The 24,851-nt window shown below is 47.9% G+C and overlaps 1 protein-coding gene across 2 annotated transcripts in view; it reads right to left on the bottom strand.

The window, feature by feature from the left end:
* Nucleotides 1–24,851, bottom strand: part of LOC132768299 (B-cell differentiation antigen CD72-like) — a 46,895-nt gene that overhangs the window by 14,692 nt on the left and 7,352 nt on the right. The window contains exons 5-7 of one of the 2 annotated variants that reach the window (XM_067464725.1): nucleotides 24,175–24,335; nucleotides 20,438–20,541; nucleotides 11,964–12,420 (exon numbers count right to left, since the gene is read on the bottom strand). The exons of the other annotated variant lie outside the window; for it this stretch is intronic. Coding sequence (XP_067320826.1) covers nucleotides 12,291–12,420; nucleotides 20,438–20,541; nucleotides 24,175–24,335 — 395 coding nt within the window. The 3' untranslated portion in view covers nucleotides 11,964–12,290. Of the gene's footprint in view, nucleotides 1–11,963; nucleotides 12,421–20,437; nucleotides 20,542–24,174; nucleotides 24,336–24,851 lie in introns of those variants that run through there. 2 annotated transcript variants of the gene reach the window in all.

Below are 24,851 nucleotides of genomic sequence, written 5' to 3'. Positions count from 1 at the left end.
AGGTCGCTCCTGACACGACCAAAACACCTCTATGCAGAGACCCTCACTGATTGACTTTGCAGCTTTACAGCTACTCAGTACTATTCAAGATTGCTAATGGCAACATTCACACTTGCTTCAAACAGACATGGGTTCTTTCTCCCACCCTGGACATTATTCCACAGGGATATGTGTGTATATATGTGTGTGTCTTTGTGTGTGTGTGTGTGTGACCTATGCTGACATTCATACATACACTCAACTTGCTTCACTGCCAACAGAACCTCTGAGCATGACAGTAGCCACAGGTGCAGGCGAAAAGTCAGGTGAGAATGCTACTGGAAACAACCCAACAATGAAATAGTTTTTTACAAAGTCCGCGGCCTTCCTAAAAGCAGTATATGGGAGACATACCTAGGGAACATACAGGGGTCTGGGGTGCCAAGCTGACCCCCAGGTGAGTTAATGTATGGGATCCATCTGGCTAGGCTTTATTCCCATCTGATTTTAAGGAAGAAGGGGGGGGAAAGGGGGGAAACGGAGATGGGCGTGGGGTCCCCAGGGGCTCACCTGTGTCCTCTTTGGGGGTGCTTGGGGTCTCCTCTTTCCCCCCTGGACTCGACCCCTGGACGTTCTCATAGGTGAGCTCCCCTTCTTCAGCTCCATGCCCTGGAAAGGGAGAAATGGGAATGGGAGAAATGGGAATGGGAGAAATAGGAATGGGAGAAATGGGAATGGGAGAAATAGGAAAGGGAGAAATGGGAATGGGAGAAATGGGAATGGGAGAAATGGGAATGGGAGAAATAGGAAAGGGAGAAATGGGAATGGGAGAAATAGGAAAGGGAGAAATGGGAATGGGAGAAATGGGAATGGGAGAAATAGGAAAGGGAGACATGGGAATGGGAGAAATAGGAATGGGAGAAATGGGAATGGGAGAAATAGGAAAGGGAGAAATGGGAATGGGAGAAATAGGAATGGGAGAAATAGGAATGGGAGGCATTGTGGGGTGGGAGAAATAGGAATGGGAGAAATGGGAATGGGAGAAATAGGAATGGGAGAAATGGGAATGGGAGAAATAGGAAAGGGAGAAATGGGAATGGGAGACATGGGAATGGGAGAAATAGGAATGGGAGAAATGGGAATGGGAGACATGGGAATGGGAGAAATAGGAATGGGAGAAATGGGAATGGGAGACATGGGAATGGGAGAAATAGGAAAGGGAGAAATGGGAATGGGAGAAATGGGAATGGGAGAAATGGGAATGGGAGAAATAGGAATGGGAGAAATGGGAATGGGAGAAATAGGAAAGGGAGAAATGGGAATGGGAGAAATGGGAATGGGAGAAATGGGAATGGGAGAAATAGGAATGGGAGAAATGGGAATGGGAGAAATAGGAAAGGGAGAAATGGGAATGGGAGAAATAGGAAAGGGAGAAATGGGAATGGCAGAAATAGGAAAGGGAGAAATGGGAATGGGAGAAATGGGAATGGGAGAAATAGGAATGGGAGGCATTGTGGGGCGGGAGAAATAGGAATGGGAGAAATGGGAGTGGGAGAAATAGGAATGGGAGAAATGGGAATGGGAGAAATGGGAATGGGAGAAATGGGAATGGGAGAAATAGGAAAGGGAGAAATGGGAATGGGAGAAATAGGAAAGGGAGAAATGGGAATGGGAGAAATGGGAATGGGAGAAATAGGAAAGGGAGAAATGGGAATGGGAGAAATGGGAATGGGAGAAATAGGAATGGGAGAAATGGGAATGGGAGAAATAGGAAAGGGAGAAATGGGAATGGGAGAAATGGGAATGGGAGAAATGGGAATGGGAGAAATGGGAATGGGAGAAATGGGAAAGGGAGAAATGGGAATGGGAGAAATGGGAATGGGACAAATAGGAATGGGAGAAATGGGAATGGGAGAAATGGGAATGGGAGAAATAGGAATGGGAGAAATGGGAATGGGAGAAATGGGAATGGGAGAAATGGGAATGGGAGAAATAGGAATGGGAGAAATGGGAATGGGAGAAATAGGAATGGGAGAAATGGGAATGGGAGAAATAGGAAAGGGAGAAATGGGAAAGGGAGAAATGGGAATGGGAGAAATGGGAATGGGAGAAATAGGAAAGGGAGAAATGGGAATGGGAGAAATGGGAATGGGAGAAATAGGAATGGGAGAAATGGGAATGGGAGAAATGGGAATGGGAGAAATAGGAATGGGAGAAATGGGAATGGGAGAAATGGGAATGGGAGAAATGGGAATGGGAGAAATAGGAAAGGGAGAAATGGGAATGGGAGAAATGGGAATGGGAGAAATGGGAAAGGGAGAAATGGGAATGGGAGAAATGGGAATGGGAGAAATAGGAAAGGGAGAAATGGGAATGGGAGAAATGGGAATGGGAGAAATAGGAAAGGGAGAAATGGGAATGGGAGAAATAGGAATGGGAGAAATGGGAATGGGAGAAATAGGAATGGGAGAAATGGGAATGGGAGAAATGGGAATGGCATTGGGGGTGGGGGTGGCATGGGGAGGGGGTGAGAGAGAGACCCCTGCCTGGGACCTGGTTCTGCGGGATGCCTACCTTCCCTTGGGGTCTTGCTTCCAGGAGGGTTCTTCACAAACCTCAGGTCAGCATAGGTCACCCCTTCAGCCATCGCCGGCCGGACAGAGGGCAGGAGGGGGTCTTGTGGGGCAACATCAGAGGACAGACCCCAGCCCTGCCACTGGCGTACGCCTTGTGCTGGTTCAGACCAGCAATGCAAAGCAGAAGTGGAGCCAGCCAAGCACACACAGTCCGCACACTCACAGCCTCCACTCGGAAAGAGAAAGTGAACTTGCCATCCACAAAGCTGGGGTGAGGTTCTGTTTTCTCTGCATCAGACCAGAACTGTAGAATTGGAAGGCACCCCAAAGGCCATCCAGTCCAGCCCTGTTCTCCGCTGTTTGGGCCCCAATGGGGATGGCATTGCTCTAGGGCAGTGGTTCGCAACCTGGGGGTCGCGACCCCTGGAGGGGTCACGAAGGTGTGTCAGAGGGGTCACTAAAGACCACCAGAACACACAGTATTTTATGTTTGTCATGGGAAGTTCAGCCCAATTCTGTCGTTGGTGGGGTTCAGAATGCTCTTTGATTGTAGGTGAACTACAAATCCCAGCAACTACAGCTCTCAAAATGTCAAGGACTATTTTTCCCAAACTCCACCGGTGTTCACATTTGGGCATTTTGCGTATTTGTGCCAAGTTTGGTCCAGATCCATCATTGTTTGAGTCCGCAGTGCTCTCTGGATGTAGGTGAACTACAACTCCAAAACTCAAGGTCAATGCTCACCAAACCCTTCCAGTATTTCCTGTTGGTCATGGGAGTTCTGTGTGCCAAGATTGGTTCAGTTCCATCATAGGTGGAGTTCAGAATGCTCTTTGATTGTAGGTAAACTACAAATCCCAGCAACTCCAACTCCCAAATGTCAATGACTATTTCCCCCAAACTCCACCGGTGTTCACATTTGGGCATATTGCGTATTTGTGCCAAGTTTGGTCCAGATCCATCATTGTTTGAGTCCACAGTGCTCTCTGGATGCAGGTGAACTACAACTCCCAAACTCAAGGTCAATACCCACCAAAGCCTTCCAGTATTTTCTGTTGGCCATGGCCATTCTGTGTGCCAAGTTTGGTTCAATTCCATTGTTGATAGAGTTCAGAATGCACTTTGATTGCAGGCGAACTACAAATCCCAGCAACCACAACTCCCAAATGACAAAATCAAGTCACACCCCCCCCCAACCCCACCAGTTTTCAAATTTGTGTGTATTGGGTATTTGTGCCAAATTTGGTCCAGTGAATGAAAATACATCCTGAATATGAGATATTTACATTACGATAGATAACAGTAGCAAAATGACAATTATGAAGTAGGAAGGGAAATAATGTTATGGTTGGGGGTCAACACAACATGAGGAATTGTATTAAGGGGTCGCAGCGTGAGGAAGGTTGAGAACCCCTGCTCTAGGGCCAACAGGCATCTATCTTACAGGCTTCAGCATAGCCTGGGGAACTCCTTGTTCTGTGGCTTTGTCACGTCCCTTTATATCCTTGCCCAAAGAGGACGAATGGGCCAACTTACAAGCGGGTGCATCCCACACTTCGAGGAGTTGGAGAGGCTTGTTTCAGAAAATAAGAAAACAAGGGTTCAGGAATTGTCAAAGGCTTTCATGGCCAGAACTGCTGGGTTGTTGTAGGTTTTTCAGGCTATATGGCCATGTTGTAGAAGCATTCTCTCCTGACATTTCGCCTGCATCTATGGCAGGCATCCTCAGAGATTGTGTTACAGCCTGTGCTTGACGGGGTCACACTCCCCCTGAAGGCGCAGGTTCGCAGTTTGGGAGTGATCTGGAACCCCAGATCTGGAACCCCAGGTCTCGGCGGTGGTCAGGGGAGCTTTTGTACAGTTAAAACTTGTGCGCCAGCTGCGCCCGTACCTTGGGAAGTCTGACTTGGCCACGGTGGTCCACGCTCGGTTACATCCCATTTAGACTACTGCAACACTCTCTACGTGGGGTTGCCTCTGAAGACTGCCTGGAAGCTTCAATTAGTCCAACAAGTGGCAGCCAGATTGCTAACAGGAGCAGGGTACAGAGACCATACGACCCCTCTGTTACGCCAGCTCCACTGGCTGCCAATTAGCTTCCGTGCACAATTCAAAGTGCTGGTGTTGACCTATAAATCCCTAAACAACTCCGGCCCAGTTTACCTGTCCGAATGGATTCTCCCCTATGAACCATCAAGGTTGTTAAGATCTTCTGGAGGGGCCCTGCTCTCGGTCCCACCACCCTCGCAATCGCGTCTGGTGGGGACGAGGGACAGGGCCTTCTTGGTGGTGGCTCCCCGGCTTTGGAACTCTCTCCCATTGGAGATTAGATCTGCTCCCTCCTTCCTGACTTTCAGGAAACTACTAAAGACCTGGCTCTGGAATGTGGCCTTCGAGGACTGAATCTATAACCTCCGTCCACAAGGAAGGAGGAGGATGAACTGTGACTATGATTATGACTATGACTTTATCGATGACTTGGCTTAGGTAATTGCGATGATGGTGTTTTTCATAGAATCATAGAATCAAAGAGTTGGAAGAGACCTCCTGGGCCATCCAGTCCAACCCCATTCTGCCAAGAAGCAGGAATATTGCATTCAAATCACCCCTGACAGATGGCCATCCAGCCTCTGCTTAAAAGCTTCCAAAGAAGGAGCCTCCACCACACTCCGAGGCAGAGAGTTCCACTGCTGAACGGCTCTCACAGTCAGGAAGTTCTTCCTCATGTTCAGATGGAATCTCCTCTCTTGTAGTTTGAAGCCATTGTTCCATTGCGTCCTAGTCTCCAAGGAAGCAGAAAACAAGCTTGCTCCCTCCTCCTCCCTGTGGCTTCCTCTCACATATTGATACATGGCTATCATATCTCCTCTCAGCCTTCTCTTCTTCAGGCTAAACATGCCCAGTTCCCTAAGCCGCTCCTCATAGGGCTTGTTCTCCAGACCCTTGATCGTTTTAGTCGCCCTCCTCTGGACACATTCCAGCTTGTCAATATCTCTCTTGAATTGTGGTGCCCAGAATTGGACACTGTATTCCAGATGTGGTCTAACTAACGCAGAATAGAGGGGTAGCATTACTTCCTTAGATCTAGACACTAGGCTCCTCTTGATGCAGGCCAAAATCCCATTGGCTTATTTTGCCGCCACATCACATTCATGGCTCATGTTTAACTTGTTGTCCACGAGGACTCCAAGATCTTTTTCACACGTACTGCTCTCGAGCCAGGCATCGTCCCCCATTCTGTATCTTTGCATTTCGTTTTTTCTGCCAAAGTGGAGTATCTTGCATTTGTCACTGTTGAACTTCATTTTGTTAGTTTTGGCCCATCATCTCTCTAATCTGTCAAGATCGTTTTGAATCCTGCTCCTGTCCTCTGGACTATTGGCTCTCCCTCCCAATTTGGTGTCGTCTGCAAACTTGATGATCCTGCCTTCTAGCCCTTCATCTAAGTCATTAATAAAGATCCTGAGCAGGACCGGGCCCAGGACGGAACCCTGCTTGTGGCACTCCGCTCGTCACTTCTTTCCAAGATGAAGAGGAAGCATTAGTGAGCACTCTTTTTATTGTACATTATTGTACTATTTTAATATGTAATGACATTGCACTTTGTTGTACTTATATATTATTGTATTTTTATATATGCTGTAAACCGACCTGAGTCCCTCGCTGAGGTGAGAAGGCCGGTATAGAAAACTTCCAAATAAATAAATAAATAAATAAATAATAGTGAGGTTCCAGGGTTTGGGGAGAGAGCCAAGCAAACCCACGAAGGAGAATAAAGGAGTGACCGTGAATGCCTTGGTTATTGAGCTACAGTAACTCCCCTCCTCCCCAAAGATTTATAGTTCATCAAGGACTCAGAAATAAATATATGGTTTTTCTTTTTTGCAAAAGTCTCTTCCCAGATAATTCCAAAGCATCAGAAGATCGAGGCTGAACCAACAGGAGATGTAAATGCATCAACTCGATCATATCTAATAATCTTTTAATATATTGTATCGATTTCTCATGACTTTCTGTACAACTTGTATCTTTCTGTGTTCTGTTTCTCATAGATATAAAACGTATTAAAAAAACTTCTTGACGAAATGTAGCAAGATGAAGCCCAGATACAATAATAGAATCCTAGAATCCAAGAGTTGGAAGAGACCTCATGGGCCATCCAGTCCAACCCCATTCTGCCAAGAAGCAGGAATATTGCATTCAAATCACCCCTGACAGATGGCCATCCCGCCTCTGTTCAAAAGTTTCCAAAGAAGGAGCCTCCACCACACTCCCTCCGGGGCAGAGAGTTCCACTGCTGAACGGCTCTCATAGTCAGGAAGTTCTTCCTCATGTTCAGATGGAATCTCCTCTCCTGTAGTTTGAAGCCATTGTTCCATTGCGTCCTAGTCTCTCTCCAGGGAAGCAGAAAACAAGCTTGCTCCCTCCTCCTCCCTGTGACTTCCCCTCACATATTTATCCATGGCCCTCACCATATCTCCTCTCAGCCTTCTCTTCTTCAGGCTAAACACGCCCAGCTCCTTAAGCCGCTCCTCATAGGGCTTGTTCTCCAGACCCTTGATCATTTGAGTCACCCTCCTCTGGACACACTCCAGCTTAGAGTGAATATCTCTCTTCAATTGTGGTTCTCAGAATTGGACACAATATTCCACAATCACCTCTCTATAACCCCGTTGAGGCATTTCCCTTGGGGTCTTGTTCCCAGGAGGGTTCCTCACAAACCTCAGGTCAGCATAGGTCACCCCTTCAGCCATCACTGGCTGGGCAGAGGGTAGGAGGGCTTCTTGTGGGGCAACATCAGAGGACAGACCCCAGCCCTGCAACTGGCGTACGCCCTGTGCCGAAAAACATGTGATTCAGACTGGCAATGCAAAGCAGAAGTTGGGCAAATCCCACTGGCTGTTTGTTCTTGTGTATGCAGAGACAAGTGACTTCCCTGTTAGCACAGATGAACCTAACCATGTTTGTCTAGTTATGTGGTTCCTTTGAACCTGAGAGATTTCCGCTCAGAAAAACAGAAGCTCACAGTATGTGCATTTGTTAAATCTCTTTTATTGACAAGATGGAAGGGGTCCTGGATTTCAGGAAGGCCTTCTTGGACAAGGTCCCCCATGACCTTCTGGCAAGGAAACTAGTCCAATGTGGGCGAGGCACAACTACGGTGAGGTGGATATGGAATTGGTTAAGTGGACGAACACAGAGGGTGATTCTCCCCAAGGCTTCCTCTTCTTCATCCTGGAAAGAAGTGATGAGTGGAGTGCCATCCGCAGGGTTCCCCCCTGGGCCCGGTCCTGCTCAGGATCTTCATTAATGACTGAGATGAAGGGCTAGAAGGCAGGATCATCAAGTTTGCAGACGACACCAAATTGGGAGGGAGAGCCAAGACTCCAGAGGACAGGGGCAGGATTCAAAACGATCTGGACAGATTAGAGAGATGATTGGCCAAAACTAACAAAATGAAGTTCAACAGTGACAAATGCAAGAGACTCCACTTTGGCAGGAAAAACGAAATGCAAAGAGACAGAATGGGTGACGCCTGGCTCGAGAGCAGGACGTGTGAAAAAGATCTTGGAGTCCTCGTGGGGAGGAAGGGGAACAGGAGCCAGGAATGTGATATGGCGGCAAAAAAAAGCCAATGGGATTTTGGCCTGCATCAAGAGGAGCCTAGTGTCTAGATCTAAGGAAGTAATGCTCCCCATGCTCTATTCCGCCTTGGTTAGACCACATTACCTGGAATATTGTGTCCAATTCTGGGCACCACAATTCAAGAGAGATATTGACTCTAAGCTGGAATGTGTCCAGAGGAGGACGACTCAAATGATCAAGGGTCTGGAGAACAAGCCCTATGAGGAGCGGCTTAAGGAGCTGGGCATGTTTAGCCTGAAGAAGAAAAGACTGAGAGGAGGTATGATAGCCATGTATAAATATGTGAGAGGAAGCCACAGGGAGGAGGAGGGAGCAAGCTTGTTTTCTGCTTCCCTGGAGACGAGGACGCAATGGAACAAGGGCTTCAAACTACAAGAGAGGAGATTCCATCTGAACACGAGGAAGAACTTCCTGGCTGTGAGGAGCCGTTCAGCAGTGGAACTCTCTGCCCCAGAGGGAGTGTGGTGGAGGCTCCTTCTTTGGAAGCTGTTAAACAGAGGCTGGATGGCCATCTGTCAGGGGTGCTTTGAATGCAATATTCCTGCTTCTTGGCAGAATGGAGTTGGACTGGATGATGGCCCAGGAGGTCTCTTCCAACTCTAGGATTCTATTTTCCTTGTGGCTGAGGCTTTCAGGGAAGAGCCTGGCCTTGGGGTCCCAGTCCTTGGAGGGAGTTATAGTTTCCCACGGACCAAAGACCAACTCAATCTTGTCACTGCAGGAATCAATTTCTTGGCTCAGTGGAAATCACCCAGCTCCTTTTGTGACTGTTGGACTTTCTTTAAAACCTTTTTGGATCTAATGAACTCATTTTTTACACATGAATTTCCTCCGCATAAACTATGGACACATGTTTTATTAAAAATCATTCTTTTAATCAATTTCTCTGGCGGGTGGGGGGTGGGAGGGGATGCTTGGTATGAATATCTCTGGATTCCTATATTTCCCCATGTATTTTTCCCTTATTTTTGCCCTGGCACCCAACTTGTCGCCCCTTCCCCTCCCTTTGGGGGAAACTCATCAAGGAATCATAGAATCAAAGAGTTGGAAGAGACCTCCTGGGCCATCCAGTCCAACCCCATTCTGCCAAGAAGCAGGAATATTGCACTCAAATCACCCCTGACAGATGGCCATCCAGCCTCTGTTTCAAAGCCTCCAAAGAAGGAGCCTCCACCACACTCCCTCCGGGGCAGAGAGTTCCACTGCTGAACGGCTCTCACAGTCAGGAAGTTCTTCCTCATGTTCAGGTGGAATCTCCTCTCTTGTAGTTTGAAGCCATTGTTCCCTTGCGTCCTAGTCTCCAGGGAAGCAGAAAACAAGCTTGCTCCCTCCTCCTCCTCCCTGTGGCTTCCTCTCATATATTTATACATGGCTATCATATCTCCTCTCATCCTTCTCTTCTTCTGGCTAAACATGCCCAGCTCCTTAAGCCGCTCCTCATAGGGCTTGTTCTCCAGACCCTTGATCATTTTAGTCGCCCTCCTCTGGACACATTCCAGCTTGTCAATATCTCTCTTCAATTGTGGTGCCCAGAATTGGACACAATATTCCAGGTAAAGTGGTCTAACCAAAGCGGAATAGAGCATGAGGAGCATGACTTCCCTAGATCTAGACACTTGGCTCCTCTTGATGCAGGCCAAAATCCCATTGGCTTTTTTTGCCGCCACATCACATTGTTGGCTCATGTTTAACTTGTTGTCCACGAGGACTCCAAGAGGCTTCCAGCTGTGTTGAAAAGGCAATCAGCGATCACAAAAAGAACCTTTATCATAATACTTGTGCATGGAACCATAACCTGCGGGTCTTTTGTTTAGTCTCGGAGGTGGGCCGCTGAACAGAGAATCTCATTTGGCATGTTTGATCACATCACACTGGGGGGCGGAAAGGCCCTCGAAAAGCCTTTGCCCCTCTGAAACTGTTTACATTCAAGATTCTACACAGCAAACATCCACCCCAGCCTTTTTCATTGTGTCTTATCTGATGGCAACAGGAAAGCCCGGATTAAGTAATCATTCTTTATCGCCCACCCATCAAAGGACAATAGACTGGGCATCCTTTGCAGGCCGGAGTCTCGGACTCAGGATTCCCCAAGGCATGAAATCCATCAATCCATTCATGAACCCATTGTTTCTTCCTCGTCCCGCCTCCCTTCTCCTGATTCGCTGGAGCGCTGAGGCGGTAGGAGCTCTCTAGGGCTGGGTGGTTTCGTTTCGTTAATTCGTAATTTGTTAAAAATTCGTTATTTTTTTTGTTAACGAAGCAATAACGAAGCATTCTGGAGCAACTTAAAAACGAAACGAATTTTTCAATTTGTTTCGTAAATGCTTTGTATTTCGTTATGTATTCGTTTCGTTATTGTTTTGAGGTCGTTTCGTTATTATTTCCGCATGTCTGGGGCAAGTTTTATAGTTGTTTTTTGTTTAATTAGTGAAAAAAAATTATAATATCACACCAACAGTCAACAACAGAGGGAGAGGGAAGCTTCAGAAGTTTTTTTAGCGTATTCCGCGATCGCGGCCGCCATTAACGAATCGATTCGTTATTGTTTCGTTATTGTTTTGTAATTTTTTTACCATTTACGAAATTTCGTAAATATCGAACTTTTTTTAAGGAAAATTTCGGAATTCTTTTAAATATTGAAACGCAAAAAACCCCAAAAAACGAATCGATTTTAGAAACAATTTTTTCCGTTGTTACCCGGGCCTAGAGCTCTCTCATTGGTTCCTGCGCAGCGGAGAAGCTCTGTGATTGGCTCTGACGCAAGGTGGACAACCAAGCCCCCTCCCAGCTGTTATTGCGTCAGCCAATCACCTGTGAGCCGGGTGGAGGGCGGGAATTTTGAAACTTCTCAGCCTGTAAACCCTATAAAAATGTCTCTGATCTCTGTACTGGCATGCTCTGTAGGTGAATGATTGCTACGTTGCATCCTTTTCAGCTGAATCGCTAATAAAACACCTCGGTGCTGCTTCTTCAACTTTGGTGAGATTTATTCTGAATATTTTAATTTAATAACATTGCTGAAATCAGGCTTCTCTAGCTCGCCAAAGTAGCGATCCCTCTTTGGTGGGGTCTCAGGGTCCCTCCTCCTGGGGACGACCCTCCTAAAGATCCCATCGACTTCACAATGACATTCATTAAAGGTTACTGCAGGAAAAATGGAAAAGGCAATGTGTCCCAATGGAGCAACATCTCATAAATCATAATTGGGGAGTCCAATTTCTTGTTACTAGGCCTGGGTAACAACGGAAATTTTTTTTTCTAAACTCGATTCGTTTTTAGGGGGGTTTTGCGTTTCGTTTTTTAAAAGAATTTCAAAATTTTTCTTTAAAAAAGTTCGATATTTACGAAATTTCGGAAATTACGAATCGATTACGAAACAATTACGAATCAATTCGTTAATGGCGGACGCGATTGCGCAATATGCCAAAAAACCATCTCCAAATGGGAGAGGGGGAACTTCTGAAGCTTCCCTCTCCCTCTGTTGTTGACTGTTGGTGTGATAATTTATTTTTTTATCACTGATAAAACAAACTACAACCCTAAAACTTGCACCAGACATACGGAAATAATTATGAAACAATTTCGAAACAATTTCAAAACAATTTCGAATCAATTACGAATCAATTATGAAATAAATTGGAAAAATTCGTTTCGTTTTTTTGTTGATCCTGAATGGTTCAATATCGGATCGTAAGCTACTTTAAATACGAATTAATAACGAATTACGAAATTAACGAACGAAACCGCCCAGCCCTACTTGTTACCACTCTGCTAGAGCACAATGATCCCAGACTAACATCTCTTCTCAGTTGATCCCTGCAGGGTTCTGGGCCTTGGACGAAATCTCCGGCTGAAGGTGCTCAACGGCCCTCTTGGAACTGCCAATCCCACCATTCCCCAGGATGTTGCCACGGCAATTAAAGCAGAGCCACAGCGCTATAGCAGTGTATCATGACAGGTCTACGAAGCCCTGTTCAGAAGAGCTGGGCGCGGCTGGGAAAGACCATCCCCTTCTCTTCCGATTCTTCTTCTGCGCGGCTGTTGCACTCCCGGAACATCTTGGGCCTTTGTGGCTACGAATCAAGGAGCCTAGGCCACCTGCGTGGGGAGGGCGGGCTGCTCACAGATGTACCTGGACTTCCCTCCACAGTTGCATTGCAGGAGGGACCCCTGCCACAGTTGCGCGCAGTTGCCCTTACTTTTGCATTGTCCAAGGTGCCTGGGGGAAGGAAGAGAGGGAGGGAGGGAATAAAATTAAATGTGTCTGTCTGTTAAAGCCATCCCAGGGTTTTGGTTTTTGGTTTTTTTGCTCTCATTGCAGGACTGCTGATCTAATCTGCTGGAACAGAGTGTTGTTGACCCACAGCAAACCAGTGGTCAGAGAGAGAGGGAGAGTGTCAAGTTACGTTCCAGCCCATCAGAAGTGACTTAGAATCATAGAATCATAGAATCAAAGAGTTGGAAGAGACCTCCTGGGCAGTCATCCAGTCCAACCCCATTCTGCCAAGAAGCAGGAATATTGCATTCAAATCACCCCTGACAGATGGCCACCCAGCCTCTGCTTAAAAGCTTCTAAAGAAGGAGCCTCCACCACACTCTGTGGCAGAGAGTTCCACTGCTGAACTTACACCACAGCTTCCTCAACCCACCTGCACAAATAATGGCTTTTCCCCCCCAAAAGACCTCTGATTTATGGACATATCATAGAATCCTAGAATCAAAGAGTTGGAAGAGACCTCATGGGCCATCCAGTCCAACCCCATTCTGCCAAGAAGCAGGAATATTGCATTCAAATCACCCCTGACAAATGGCCATCCAGCCTCTGCTTAAAAGCTTCCAAAGAAGGAGCCTCCACCACACTCCGGGGCAGAGAGTTCCACTGCTGAACGGCTCTCACAGTCAGGAAGTTCTTCCTCATGTTCAGGTGGAATCTCCTCTCTTGTAGTTTGAAGCCATTGTTCCATTGCGTCCTAGTCTCCAAGGAAGCAGAAAGGAAGCTTGCTCCCTCCTCCTCCCTGTGCCTTCTTCTCACATATTTATACATGGCTATCATGTCTCCTCTCAGCCTTCTCTTCTTCAGGCTAAATATGCCCAGCTCCCTAAGCCGCTCCTCATAGGGCTTGTTCTGCAGACCCTTGATCATTTTAGTTGCCCTCCTCTGGACACATTCCAGCTTGTCAATATCTCTCTTGAATTGTGGTGCCCAGAATTGGACACAATATTCCAGATGTGGTCTAACCAAAGCAGAATAGAGCATGGGGAGCATTACTTCCTTAGATCTAGACACTAGGCTCCTCTTGATGCCTGAGGCCAAAATCCCATTGGCTTTTTTTGCCGCCACGTCACATTGTTGGCTCATGTTTAACTTGTTGTCCACGAGGACTTCAAGATCTTTTTCACACGTACTGCTCTCGAGCCAGGCATTGTCCCCCATTCTGTATCTTTGCATTTCATTTTTTCTGCCAAAGTGGAGTATCTTGCATTTGTCACTGTTGAACTTCATTTTGTTAGTTTTGGCCCATCTCTCTAATCTGTCAAGATCGTTTTGAATTCTGCTCCTGTCCTCTGGACTATTGGCTCTCCCTCCCAATTTGGTGTCGTCTGCAAACTTGATGATCCTGCCTTCTAGCCCTTCATCTAAGTCATTAATAAAGATGTTGAACAGGACCGGGCCCAGGACGGAACCCTGCGGCACTCCACTCGTCACTTCTTTCCAAGATAAAGTATCTATCTGACTACAATCTCTAAGTGAAAGGTCGACTATAAAACCCATCGTGCAGATCAGTCTGGTGTGACGCTCTGCTGTTTCTTGCACCCACCCCTTAGCATTTTCAGCAGATCAAACTATTGGGTTGTTATAGGTTTTTTGGGCTATATGGCCATGTTTCTAGAGGCATTCTCTCCTGACGTTTCGCCTGCATCTATGGCAAGCCTCCTCAGAGGTAGTGAGGTCTGTTGGAAGTAGGAAAAATGGGTTTATATATCTGTGGAATGCTCAGGGTGGGACATCATCATCATCATCATTTAATAACTTATTAATCGCCCTCCATCCGAGAATGCTCCAGGCGATTTACAGTTAAATTATAAAAGATAAAATACATACATACAAAAATTAAAAATCAACAGGGATTGAATGCTCTAGTGAAAAGCCAGGTCTTAAGTGCGAGAGTGGGATGGGCATACTACAATATCAATAAATTGTGGGAAGTTCTTGGTGGGATGGGCACCCCAAGCCCCCTTCCCTCTCTCCTGAGGAATCTGTACAAGGACCAAGGAGCCACAGTCAGAACTGACCACGGAACAACAGACTGGTTCAAGATTGGGAAAGGCGTACGGCAAGGCTGCATCCTCTCACCCAACCTTTTTAACTTGTATGCAGAACACATCGTGTGAGGATGTGCGGGGATTGAGGAATGCAAAGCTGGGGTGAAAATGGCTGGAAGAAACCTTCACAACCTCAGATATGCAGATGACACCACTCTGATGGCCGAAAGCGAGGAGGAGCTGAGGAGCCTTCTCATCAAGGTGAAAGAAGAAAGCGCAAAAGCCGGGTTGCAGCTAAACGTCAAAAAAACCAAGATTATGGCAACAAGAATGATTGACAACTGGGAAATAGAGGGAGAAATTGTGGAGGCCGTGACAGACTTTGTATTTCTAGGCGCAAAGATGAGTGCAGATGCAGACTGTGGCCAGGAAATCAGAAGACGCTTCCTTCTCGGGAGGAGAGCCATGTCCAGTCTCGATAAAATAGTCAAGAGTAGAGACATCAGACTGGCAACCAAGATCCATTGCCTAGTCAAAGCCATGGTATTCCCTGGAGTCACCTCCGGATGTGAGAGCTGGACCTTAGGGAAGGCTGAGCGAAGGAAGATCGATGCTTTTGAACTGTGGTGCTGGAGGAAAGTGCTGAGAGTGCCTTGGACTGTGAGAAGATCCAACCAGTCCATCCTCCAGGAAATAAAGCCCGACTGCTCACTGGAGGGAAAGATACTAGAGACAAAGTGGAAGTCCTTTGGCCACATCATGAGGAGACAGCAAAGCCTAGAGAAGGGAATGATGCTGGGGAAAGTGGAAGGCAAAAGGAAGAGGGGCCGACCAAGGGCAAGGTGGATGGATGGCATCCTTGAAGCGACTGGACTGACCTTGAAGGAGACCCTGGGGGTGGTGACGGCCGACAGGGAGCTCTGGCGTGGGCTGGTCCGTGAGGTCACAAAGAGTTGGAGACGACTGAACGAATGAACAACAACATGCGAGAATAAAAGGCCCGAAGTCACGCATGGCTCTCATGTAGGGCGTCAAGGAATCCCACAAGGCAGGAGGGGCAGAAATAGAGAAAGCCCCCCTGCGCCTGGTCCTTTCCAAGGGCACTTCTCTAGGACCCATTCTATGGAGTAAGTCACGTTGGGATGGTCGTTGCGACCTCCGATGATGGAAAAAGGAGAGGCGGTCCCTAAGGTATGACGGACCCTGGCCGTAAAGAGATTTAAAGGTCAGAACTAGCATCCAATTCTGGGCACCCCAATTCAAGAGAGATATTGACAAGCTGGAATGTGTCCAGAGGAGGGCGACTAAAATGATCAAGGGTCTGGAGAACAAGCCCTATGAGGAGCGGCTTAGTGAACTGGGCATGTTTAGCCTGAAGAAGAGAAGGCTGAGAGGAGATATGATAGCCATGTATACATATGTGAGAGGGAGCCACAGGGAGGAGGAGGAGGGAGCAAGCTTGTTTTCTGCTTCCTTGGAGACTAGGACGCGGAACAATGGCTTCAAACTACAAGAGAGGAGATTCCATCTGAACACGAGGAAGAACTTCCTGACTGTGAGAGCTGTTCAGCAGTGGAACTCTCTGCCCCGGAGTGTGGTGGAGGCTCCTTCATTGGAAGCTTTTAAGCAGAGGCTGGATGGCCCTCTGTCAGGGGTGATTTGAATGCAATATTCCTGCTTCTTGGCAGAATGGGGTTGGGCTGGATGGCCCATGACTGTGAGAGCCGTTCAGCAGTGGAACTCTCTGCCCCGGAGTGTGGTGGAGGCTCCTTCTTTGGAAGCTTTTAAGCAGAGGCTGGATGGCCATTTGTCAGGGGTGATTTGAATGCAATATTCCTGCTTCTTGGCAGAATGGGGTTGGACTGGATGGCCCAGGAGGTCTCTTCCCACTCTTTGATTCTATGATTCTATGATTCTATCTTAGACAGGCCATGGTACTCAGTTGGAAGCCAATGTCAATGTTGCAGCACTGGTGGTGTTCTATGGCATTTCACGGGCGTTCTTGTGAGTAGCCTGGCTGCTCAGACAAACAGACAAAGATCTCTTGTCTGTTGGAGGCAGGTGTGAATATTGCAATTGGCCACCTTGATTAGTATTTGATGGCCTGGCATCGTGTTCTCAGAGGAAAAGTGTTCTTGCCATACATCAAGGGAGCCATGGATCACAGAGGGAAGCTGATGAGGAAACACAACCTACAAACTATCTCCAGACCCACCAAGAAAATCCAACAAATGCTACATTCAGCAAAGGACAAGAGGGATCTTCTCACCTCTGCAGGAGTTTACCGTGTACCATGCAGCTGTGGACAAGAAGTCTCCAGAGGGACCACCACACGCAACCGCATTGCCCAATTCACGAGTCAAGGGACATGGAAGGCACGGCAGACTCCTTCAACCAGAGAAGTCAGCCATAGCAGAGCACCTGAGGAACCAGCCTGGACACCGCATATTATTATTTGAGAGCACAGACATGCTGGACCACACCAACAACCACCTTGTCAGACTACACAGAGAAGCCACTGAAATCCACAAGAAGCAGGTGGAAAATTTCAACAGAAAGGAGGAAACCATGAAAAGGAACAAAATAACAGCAAGACAACGCTCAAACACAGGGAAACTCCAGAGAGGAAATAATCAGGGACAGCTAATCACCTCTCAGCAAAATATTCCCCCAGGCACTCACAAGCCACACCAAAAAATGGCTAGGCCATCAAATGCTAATCAAGGTGGCCAGTTGAAACATTCACACCTAGCTCCAAGAGACAAGAGTCCTTTGTCCCACCCTAGACTTTCCACAGATGTATAAACCCAATTTTCCAAGTTCCAAGAGACCTCACTACCTCTGAGGATGCTTGCCATAGATGCAGGCGAAACGTCAGGAGAGAATGCTTCTAGAACATGGCCCTATAGCCCGAAAAACCTACAACAACCCAGTGATTCCAGCCAAACTATTGTATTTTAACTCTCCTTGTTTCTAGTGCCTGGTTGGAAATAGTAGAGCTATTTAAACACTGAACCTCAACACGATGGCTTGTTCCAGCTCCATGCCATCTTGGCGCAGTGCTTTGAGCCATGGGACTCTGGAGACAAGTGTCCAAATCCCTGTTTGGTCATGGAAACTCACTTTGGGTGACCGTGGGCCAGTCCCACTCTCTCAGACTCAGAGGAAGGCAAAGGCGAACCCCCTCTGGACAAACCTAGCCAAGAAGACCCCATGAGAAGCTCCGTCCTCCCCCTCCAACTTCACAAAGTTCCCCCTTCACAGAGGGAAAGTTCTTCCTGCCCAGAACCTGCTTTGCCTCTCCTGTCCTCTGGACTATTGGGAGGGATAGCCAATAGTCCAGAGGACAGGAGCAGAATTCAAAACGATTTTGACAGATTAGAGAGATGGGCCAAAACTAACAAAATGAAGTTCAACAGTGACAAATGTAAGATACTCCACTTTGGCAGAAAAAATGAAATGCAAAGAGACAGAATGGGGGACAATGAGGCCTGGCTTGAGAGCAGGACGTGTGAAAAAGATCTTGGAGTCCTCGTGGACAACAAGTTAAACATGAGCCAGGAATGTGATGTGGCGGCAAAAAAAGCCAATGGGATTTCGGCCTGCATCAAGAGGAGCCGAGTGTCTAGATCTAGGGAAGTAATGCTACCCCTCTATTCTGCTTTGGTTAGACTACTTTACCTGGAATCTTGTGTCCAATTCTGGGCACTACAATTCAAGAGAGATATTGACAAGCTGGAATGTGTCCAGAGGAGGGCGACTCAAATGATCAAGGGTCTGGAGAACAAGCCCTATGAGGAGCGGCTTAGGGAACTGGGCATGTTTAGCCTGAAGAAGAGAAGGCTGAGAGGAGATATGATGAGGGCCATGTAGGAATATGTGAGAGGAAGCCACAGGGAGGAGGAGGGAGCAAGCTTGTTTTCTGCTTCCCTGGAGACTAGGACGCAATGGAACAATGGCTTCAAACTACAAGAGAGGAGATTCCATCTGAACATTAGGAAGAACTTCCTGACTGTGAGAGCCGTTCAGCAGTGGAACTCTCTGCCCCGGAGGGAGTGTGGTGGAGGCTCCTTCTTTGGAAGCTTTTAAGCAGAGGCTGGATGGCCATCTGTCAGGGGTGATTTGAATGGAATATTCCTGCTTCTTGGCAGAATGGGGTTGGACTGGATGGCCCATGAGGTCTCTTCCAACTCTTTGATTCTAGGATTCTATGATTCTATGACAAGTGTCCAAATCCCTGTTTGGTCATGGAAACTCACTTTGGGTGACCGTGGGCCAGTCCCACTCTCTCAGACTCAGAGGAAGGCAAAGGCGAACCCCCTCTGGACAAACCTAGCCAAGAAGACCCCATGAGAAGCTCCATCCTCCCCCTCCAACTTCACAAAGTTCCCCCTTCACAGAGGGAAAGTTCTTCCTGCCCAGAACCTGCTTTGCCTCTCCACCTTTCCTCCCCAATTCTGCTGATTTCCCCTTAGAATAGGTCTGACTTTTTCATGGGATGTGCCCTGGAGCCCACAAAAGTAACTCTTCATCAGCTCTGAAAATGCCCAGAAGCAGCCAAGGCCGTGGGGCCATATTGACCGGGAGGCTCTAGGACAGTGGTTCTCAACCTTCCTAATGCCATGACCCCTTAAGACAGTCCTTCATGTGGTGGTGACCCCCAACCATAACATTGTGCCTGTTGCGACTTCAGAACAGTCATTTTCCTACTGTTATAAACCATAATGTAAATATCAGATATGCAAGATGTATTTTCATTCACTGGACCAAACTGGGCACCAAACATGTAAATGCTAGTGGGGTTGGGGGAGGCCTGATTTTGTAATTTGGGAGTTGTAGTTGCTGGGATTTATAGTTCACCTATAATCAAAGAGCATTCTGAACTCCACCAGTGATGGATTTGAACCTAATTTTCCACACAGAACTCATGACCAACAGAAAACACTGGAAGGGTTTGGTGGCCATTGACCTTGAGTTTGGGAGTTGTAGTTCACCTATATCCAGAGAGCACTGTGGACTCACACAATGGTGGATCTGGACCAAACTTGGCACAAATACTCAATATGTGCAAATGTGAAGGAAGGAGAGAAGGAAGGAGGGAGGGAGGGAGGGAGGGAGGGAGGGAGGGAAGGAAGGAAGGAAGGAAGGAAGGAAGGAAGGAAGGAAGGAAGGAAGGAAGGGGAGAACAAAGGAAGGAAGGAGAGAAGGAAGAAAGGGAAAGTGGAAAGGAAGGAAGGAGAGAAGGAAGGAGGGAGGGAGGGAGGGAGGGAGGGAGGGAGGGAAGGAAGGAAGGAAGGAAGGAAGGGGAGAACAAAGGAAGGAAGGAGAGAAGTAAGAAGTGGGGAAGGAAGGGAAGAAGGGAGAAAGGGAATGGAAAGGAAGGAAGGAGAGAAGGAAGGGGAGAACAAAGGAAGGAAGGAGAGAAGGAAGAAAGGGAAAGTGGAAAGGAAGGAAGGAGAGAAGGAAGGAGGGAGGGAGGGAAGGAAGGAAGGAAGGAAGGAAGGAAGGAAGGAAGGGGAGAACAAAGGAAGGAAGGAGAGAAGTAAGAAGTGGGGAAGGAAGGGAAGAAGGAAGAAAGGGAATGGAAAGGAAGGAGTCTGGGGAAAATAGACCTTGACTTTTGGGAGTTGTAGTTGCTGGGATTTATAGTTCATAACAATCAAAGAACATTCTGAACTCCACCAATGATAGAATGGGCTCAAACTTCCTGCATGGAATCCCCATGACCATCAGAAAATACTGTGTTTTCAGATGGTCTTTGGCGACCCCTCTGACACCCCTTTGCGACCCCCTCAGGGGTCCCGACCCCCAGGTTGAGAAACACTGCTCTAGGATGACCCACTCTTCAGGGCGCAGGTTCCCTGGTGACCGCAGCTGGTCCTTTGCCAGTTGTCCTCCTTCTTCTGCCCTGAATGGATCCTCCTGAGATGGGGTGGGGGGCACCCCAAAGGTTCCTGCAGAATCCCACTTACCAAGAGAAAGGGGAATTGTCAATCCACACCCAGGGACCCTCAGAGCTCCAGGAGCCCCGTCCTTGTTTAAGCCCAATCCAGTACAGCTGCCCTGGCAAAGGAATCTGGGAAGAAACAAAGAAAGGGTTGGATGGAAGGAAACCCCGGCCTGGATGCTTTTAGCAGTGGTCGCTCAGTTATCGAACACCACTACCCCCCAATAAAAGAGGATATAGTTAGGGACCTATAGTGTGCCAAGGACATCAGGCTGAAATGGTATCAAGTGGGATAAATCTTGGCCACCTTACAATAGGACTGACAACAGCAAGAACCCCCTTCCCATGTTAGATCTTTGTACATTTTTTAAATCAAGGTTATATTACTTACTTACTTAGGCGATCCCTCGTTGGACGAGTAAGATGGTCTTCCATGATGGGTTTCCATGTGGATTCATAGGTGGCTGTGGAGCCCTACTCTTGACCCGCATCTTCTCCCACAGTGAGGGCATTGGTTTCCAGGTGGAAGGCGGTCCCGGTCGGGGTTGGCTTGACACGCCTTCCTCTTGGCACATTTCTCTCTTTCACCCTGCACTCGTGCCTCTTCCAATTCTGCAGCACTGCTGGCCACAGCTGAACTCCCCCTGGAGTGCTCAAGGGCCAGGGCTTCCCAGTTCTCAGTGTCTATGCCAGAGTTTTTAAGGTTGGCTTTGAGCCCGTCTTTGAATCTCTTTTCCTGTCCTCCAACAATCCGTTTTCCATTCTTAAGTTCGAAGTAGAGCAACTGCTTTGGGAGACGGTGGTCAGGCACCCGGACAATGTGGCCAGCCCAGCGGAATTGATGGCGGAGGACCATCGCTTCAATGCTGGTGGTCTTTGCTTCTTTCAGCACACTGACATTGTCCGCTTGTCTTCCCAAGAGATTTGCAGGATTTTCCGGAGGCAGCACTGATGGAATCGTTCCAGGAGTTGCCTGTGACGTCTGTAGACAGTCCACGTCTCACAGGCATAGAGCAGGGTTGGGAGGACAATAGCTTTATAGACAAACCCCTTGGTATCCCTACGGATGTCCCTGTCCTCAAACACTCTCTGCTTCATTCGGGAAAATGCTGCACTTGCAGAGCTCAGGCGGTGTTGTATTTCGGCGTCGATGTTGACTTTGGTGGAGAGGTGGCTGCCAAGGTAGCGGAAATGGTCGACATTTTCTAATGTTACACCATTAAGCTGTATCTCTGGCATTGGAGAGGGATTGGCTGGTGACCGCTGGAACAGCACTTTGGTTTTCTCGATGTTCAGTGACAGGCCAAGCTTTGTGTATGCTTCTGCAAAGGTGTTGAGAGTGGCTTGTAGGTCTTCTTCTGAATGCGCACAGACAACATTGTCATCAGCATACTGGAGTTCTATAACAGCTGTTGTTGTAACCTTGGTTTTGGCTTTCAGTCTGCTGAGGTTAAACAGCTTGCCATCTGTCCGAGAGATGATTTCCACTCCGGTGGGAAGCTTCCCATCAACAAGGTGAAGTATCATAGAGATGAAGATGGAGAATAAAGTTGGGGCAATAACACATCTTCCCTGTTTGACACCTGATTCCACCTTAAATGGGTCACTTTGGGAGCCATTGCTGTCCAAGACTGTTGCCATCATGTCATCATGGAGGAGCCGCAGGATGTTCACGAATTTGTTAGGGCACCCGATTTTTTGGAGGATGGTCCAGAGAGCGCTGCGATTCACTGTGTCGAATGCCTTGGCAAGGTCGATGAATGCCATGGACAGAGGTTGGTTTTGTTCCCTGCATTTTTCTTGGAGCTGTCGTGCAGTGAAGATCATGTCCACGGTTCCTCTGGAGGGGCGGAAGCCATTCTGGGATTCTGGGAGGGTGTCTTCTGAGAGGGGCAGAAGGCGGTTTGCAAGGATTCTTGCGAGGATTTTTCCAGCAGAGGTTAGAAGGGAGATACCTCGATAGTTTCCGCAGTCTGTTCTTTCCCCTTTTTTGAAGAGGGTGATGATGGTGGCATCCTTGAAGTCTGCTGGGATTTTCTCGGTCACCCACACTTTTTCTATGAGCTGGTGGAGTTGGTGTGTCAGCTCAGGTCCTCCCTCTTTAAAGATTTCAGCAGGGATCCCATCCGGTCCGCTGACTTTGTTATTCTTCTGTTGGCTGATGGCATTGCTGACTTCTTCCAGACTAGGCAGTGCTGCAAACTCATCCCTGGTTTGTTGTTGCGGGATTTGTGAGAGGACCTCTTCGGCCACACTGGAGCTGCGGTTCAGGAGGCTTTGGTAGTGTTCTTTCCAACGTAGTGCAATTGACTTTTGGTCCTTCAGGAGTTTGGTTCCATCTGATGAGCGTAGAGGCTGTATGCCATGGTTTCTTGGTCCGTAGATGACCTTTGTGGCTTTGAAGAATCCCTGAGCATCATGGGTATCTGCCAGGTGTTGGATTCCTTCGGCCTTCTTTGTCCACCAGATGTTCTTGAGTTCTCTTGTCCTTCTTTGGACTTCAGCTTTTGCACTGGCATAGATCTTTTTCTTAGCAGCACAGTTGATGTCTCTCTGCCATGTGTGGAAGGCTTTCCTTTTCTTGTCAATTAGCTGTTGGATCTCGATGTCATTTTCATCAAACCAATCTTGATGTTTCTTGGCTTGGTTCCAATGGACATTGCCCTCTGCTTGACCTGGGCTAACCGGTAAACTGCCCAGCTGTTGGGGCATGCTGAGAAGCATCCTCAGGCAATGACTCAGGGACAAAGGAATTCCAACACCTTTGTTTAGTCAGTCTGGGAAAGTCATCATCTCATCATCCCCAGGTAGCCAGGGAAAAACCAAGAAAACAACTGCTATATTTCTGCAATATATGCTTGCATCACATCTGGCAAGGGGAAAATAAAATGCCTCTCTCTTGTCTTGCCTTTGACTACTTAGATGAGTTAGTTTGGATTTGGAATTTTGGCTATTAATTCCTTACCAGGCAGAATCCTCCAAGTATTGCGGTCCAGATTCCATCTCAGCTCCATCTTTGCTAAGTCTGGAGCATCTGAGCAAAGTTGTGCAGCACTCAAATGACCTCATGTTTACTGAGGGAGCACCTGCATTGTAGAATGAATGCAGTTTGACTCCACTTTAACTGCCATGGCTCCATGACATGGACTCCTGTGAGCTGCAGTTTCACAGGGTCTTGAGCCTTCTTCGCTAAAGAGGGCTGGTGTTTGGTCAGACTACAACTCACAGGGTTTGATTTTGCCAATACAGCACCTAAAAGCACACACACACACACACACACACACACCCAGATTTCTTCTGTCTGGTTCTTCTGGACTTTTTGTTTGTTTGTTTGTTTGTTTGTTGTTTTGCCTGGTGAGGAAGCCACGGAACTTGGAAGTTGGCATGGCTGGATTCTGGGTTGTATCAGTATTATAAGATGAGCTTTGCTGGTGGCAAACCAAGACAGCAGGTGGCCCTCAAAGTGCCCTTCACCGAGTTTAGCCACTGGGTTCCAGCAAGCGACAGACCGGGTCCTTGGGGAACACATGCTCTGTAGGCTGCCTGGAGCGCAATGTTTTGACCCTTTGTGGCAGTGAGATGCAAAGTCTTGTGACAGGTGTGGGTGGCGAGGGGCGCTCCCTTGCCTTTGTGCCACTTTTGAGCCCAAGCCCCACAAGAGCCCCTTGCTTCCTGGCAAAGATGCCACCCCCGCTCCCCCAATGACCAAGGGGACTGTGCCCCCTCCCCCTAGCCCTGGCTGGGACCAGCCCCCCCCCTCACCTCCGCCTCCCGCAGTGCTGTGGCCTCTTGGGGCTCCTTCAGGACCAGCAGCCGGGATGCCCTCTCTTGACAGTCCTTCTGGCTGCTTTCCCAATTCTTCTCTTGCTCAGAGACCAGGAGGCACCTCCAGCGGAAGAGCCTCCAGCCAGGGCGGCAGCAGCCTGTGGGAAGGAAGGGCAACCAGAGACTGTATCAGAATGGGGGCGAGGAGGCCTGGCTCGAGAGTGATATCGAGCTACTTTTAGGAGGATCTCCCCAGCTAGGGAGATCCCGAGGACTGCACCAAAGAGAGTCCTTCATAAACCTTGGTGAGGCCAGAGAAAGCCAATTTCAGCGGGGAACATCAGGGGAGCCGGGGCGGGAGGTTTGAACTCTGGGTTTTCAAAAATTGTATAAATATGCCTGCATCACTGTGCTCCGGCATGCTTGTGGTGGAATGATTCCTGCAATGCATCCGATATCAGCTGAATCGCTAATAAAACACCTCGGTCGCTTGAAAAACTTCTTCCACTTTGGTGAGGATTTATTATTTTAAATATTAATATTTTTATCGCTGAAATTGGCTTTCTCTGGCCTCACCAAGGTTTATTAAGGACTCTCTTTGGTGCAGTCCTCGGGATCTCCCTAGCTGGGGAGATCCCCCTAAAAGTAGCTCAATATCAAGAGCAAGACATGTG

This window comes from Anolis sagrei, chromosome 2 (genome assembly GCF_037176765.1).
Source record: "Anolis sagrei isolate rAnoSag1 chromosome 2, rAnoSag1.mat, whole genome shotgun sequence".
Classification (NCBI taxonomy): Eukaryota; Metazoa; Chordata; class Lepidosauria; order Squamata; family Dactyloidae; genus Anolis; species Anolis sagrei.
This window is presented reverse-complemented; position numbering and strand designations above follow the sequence as displayed.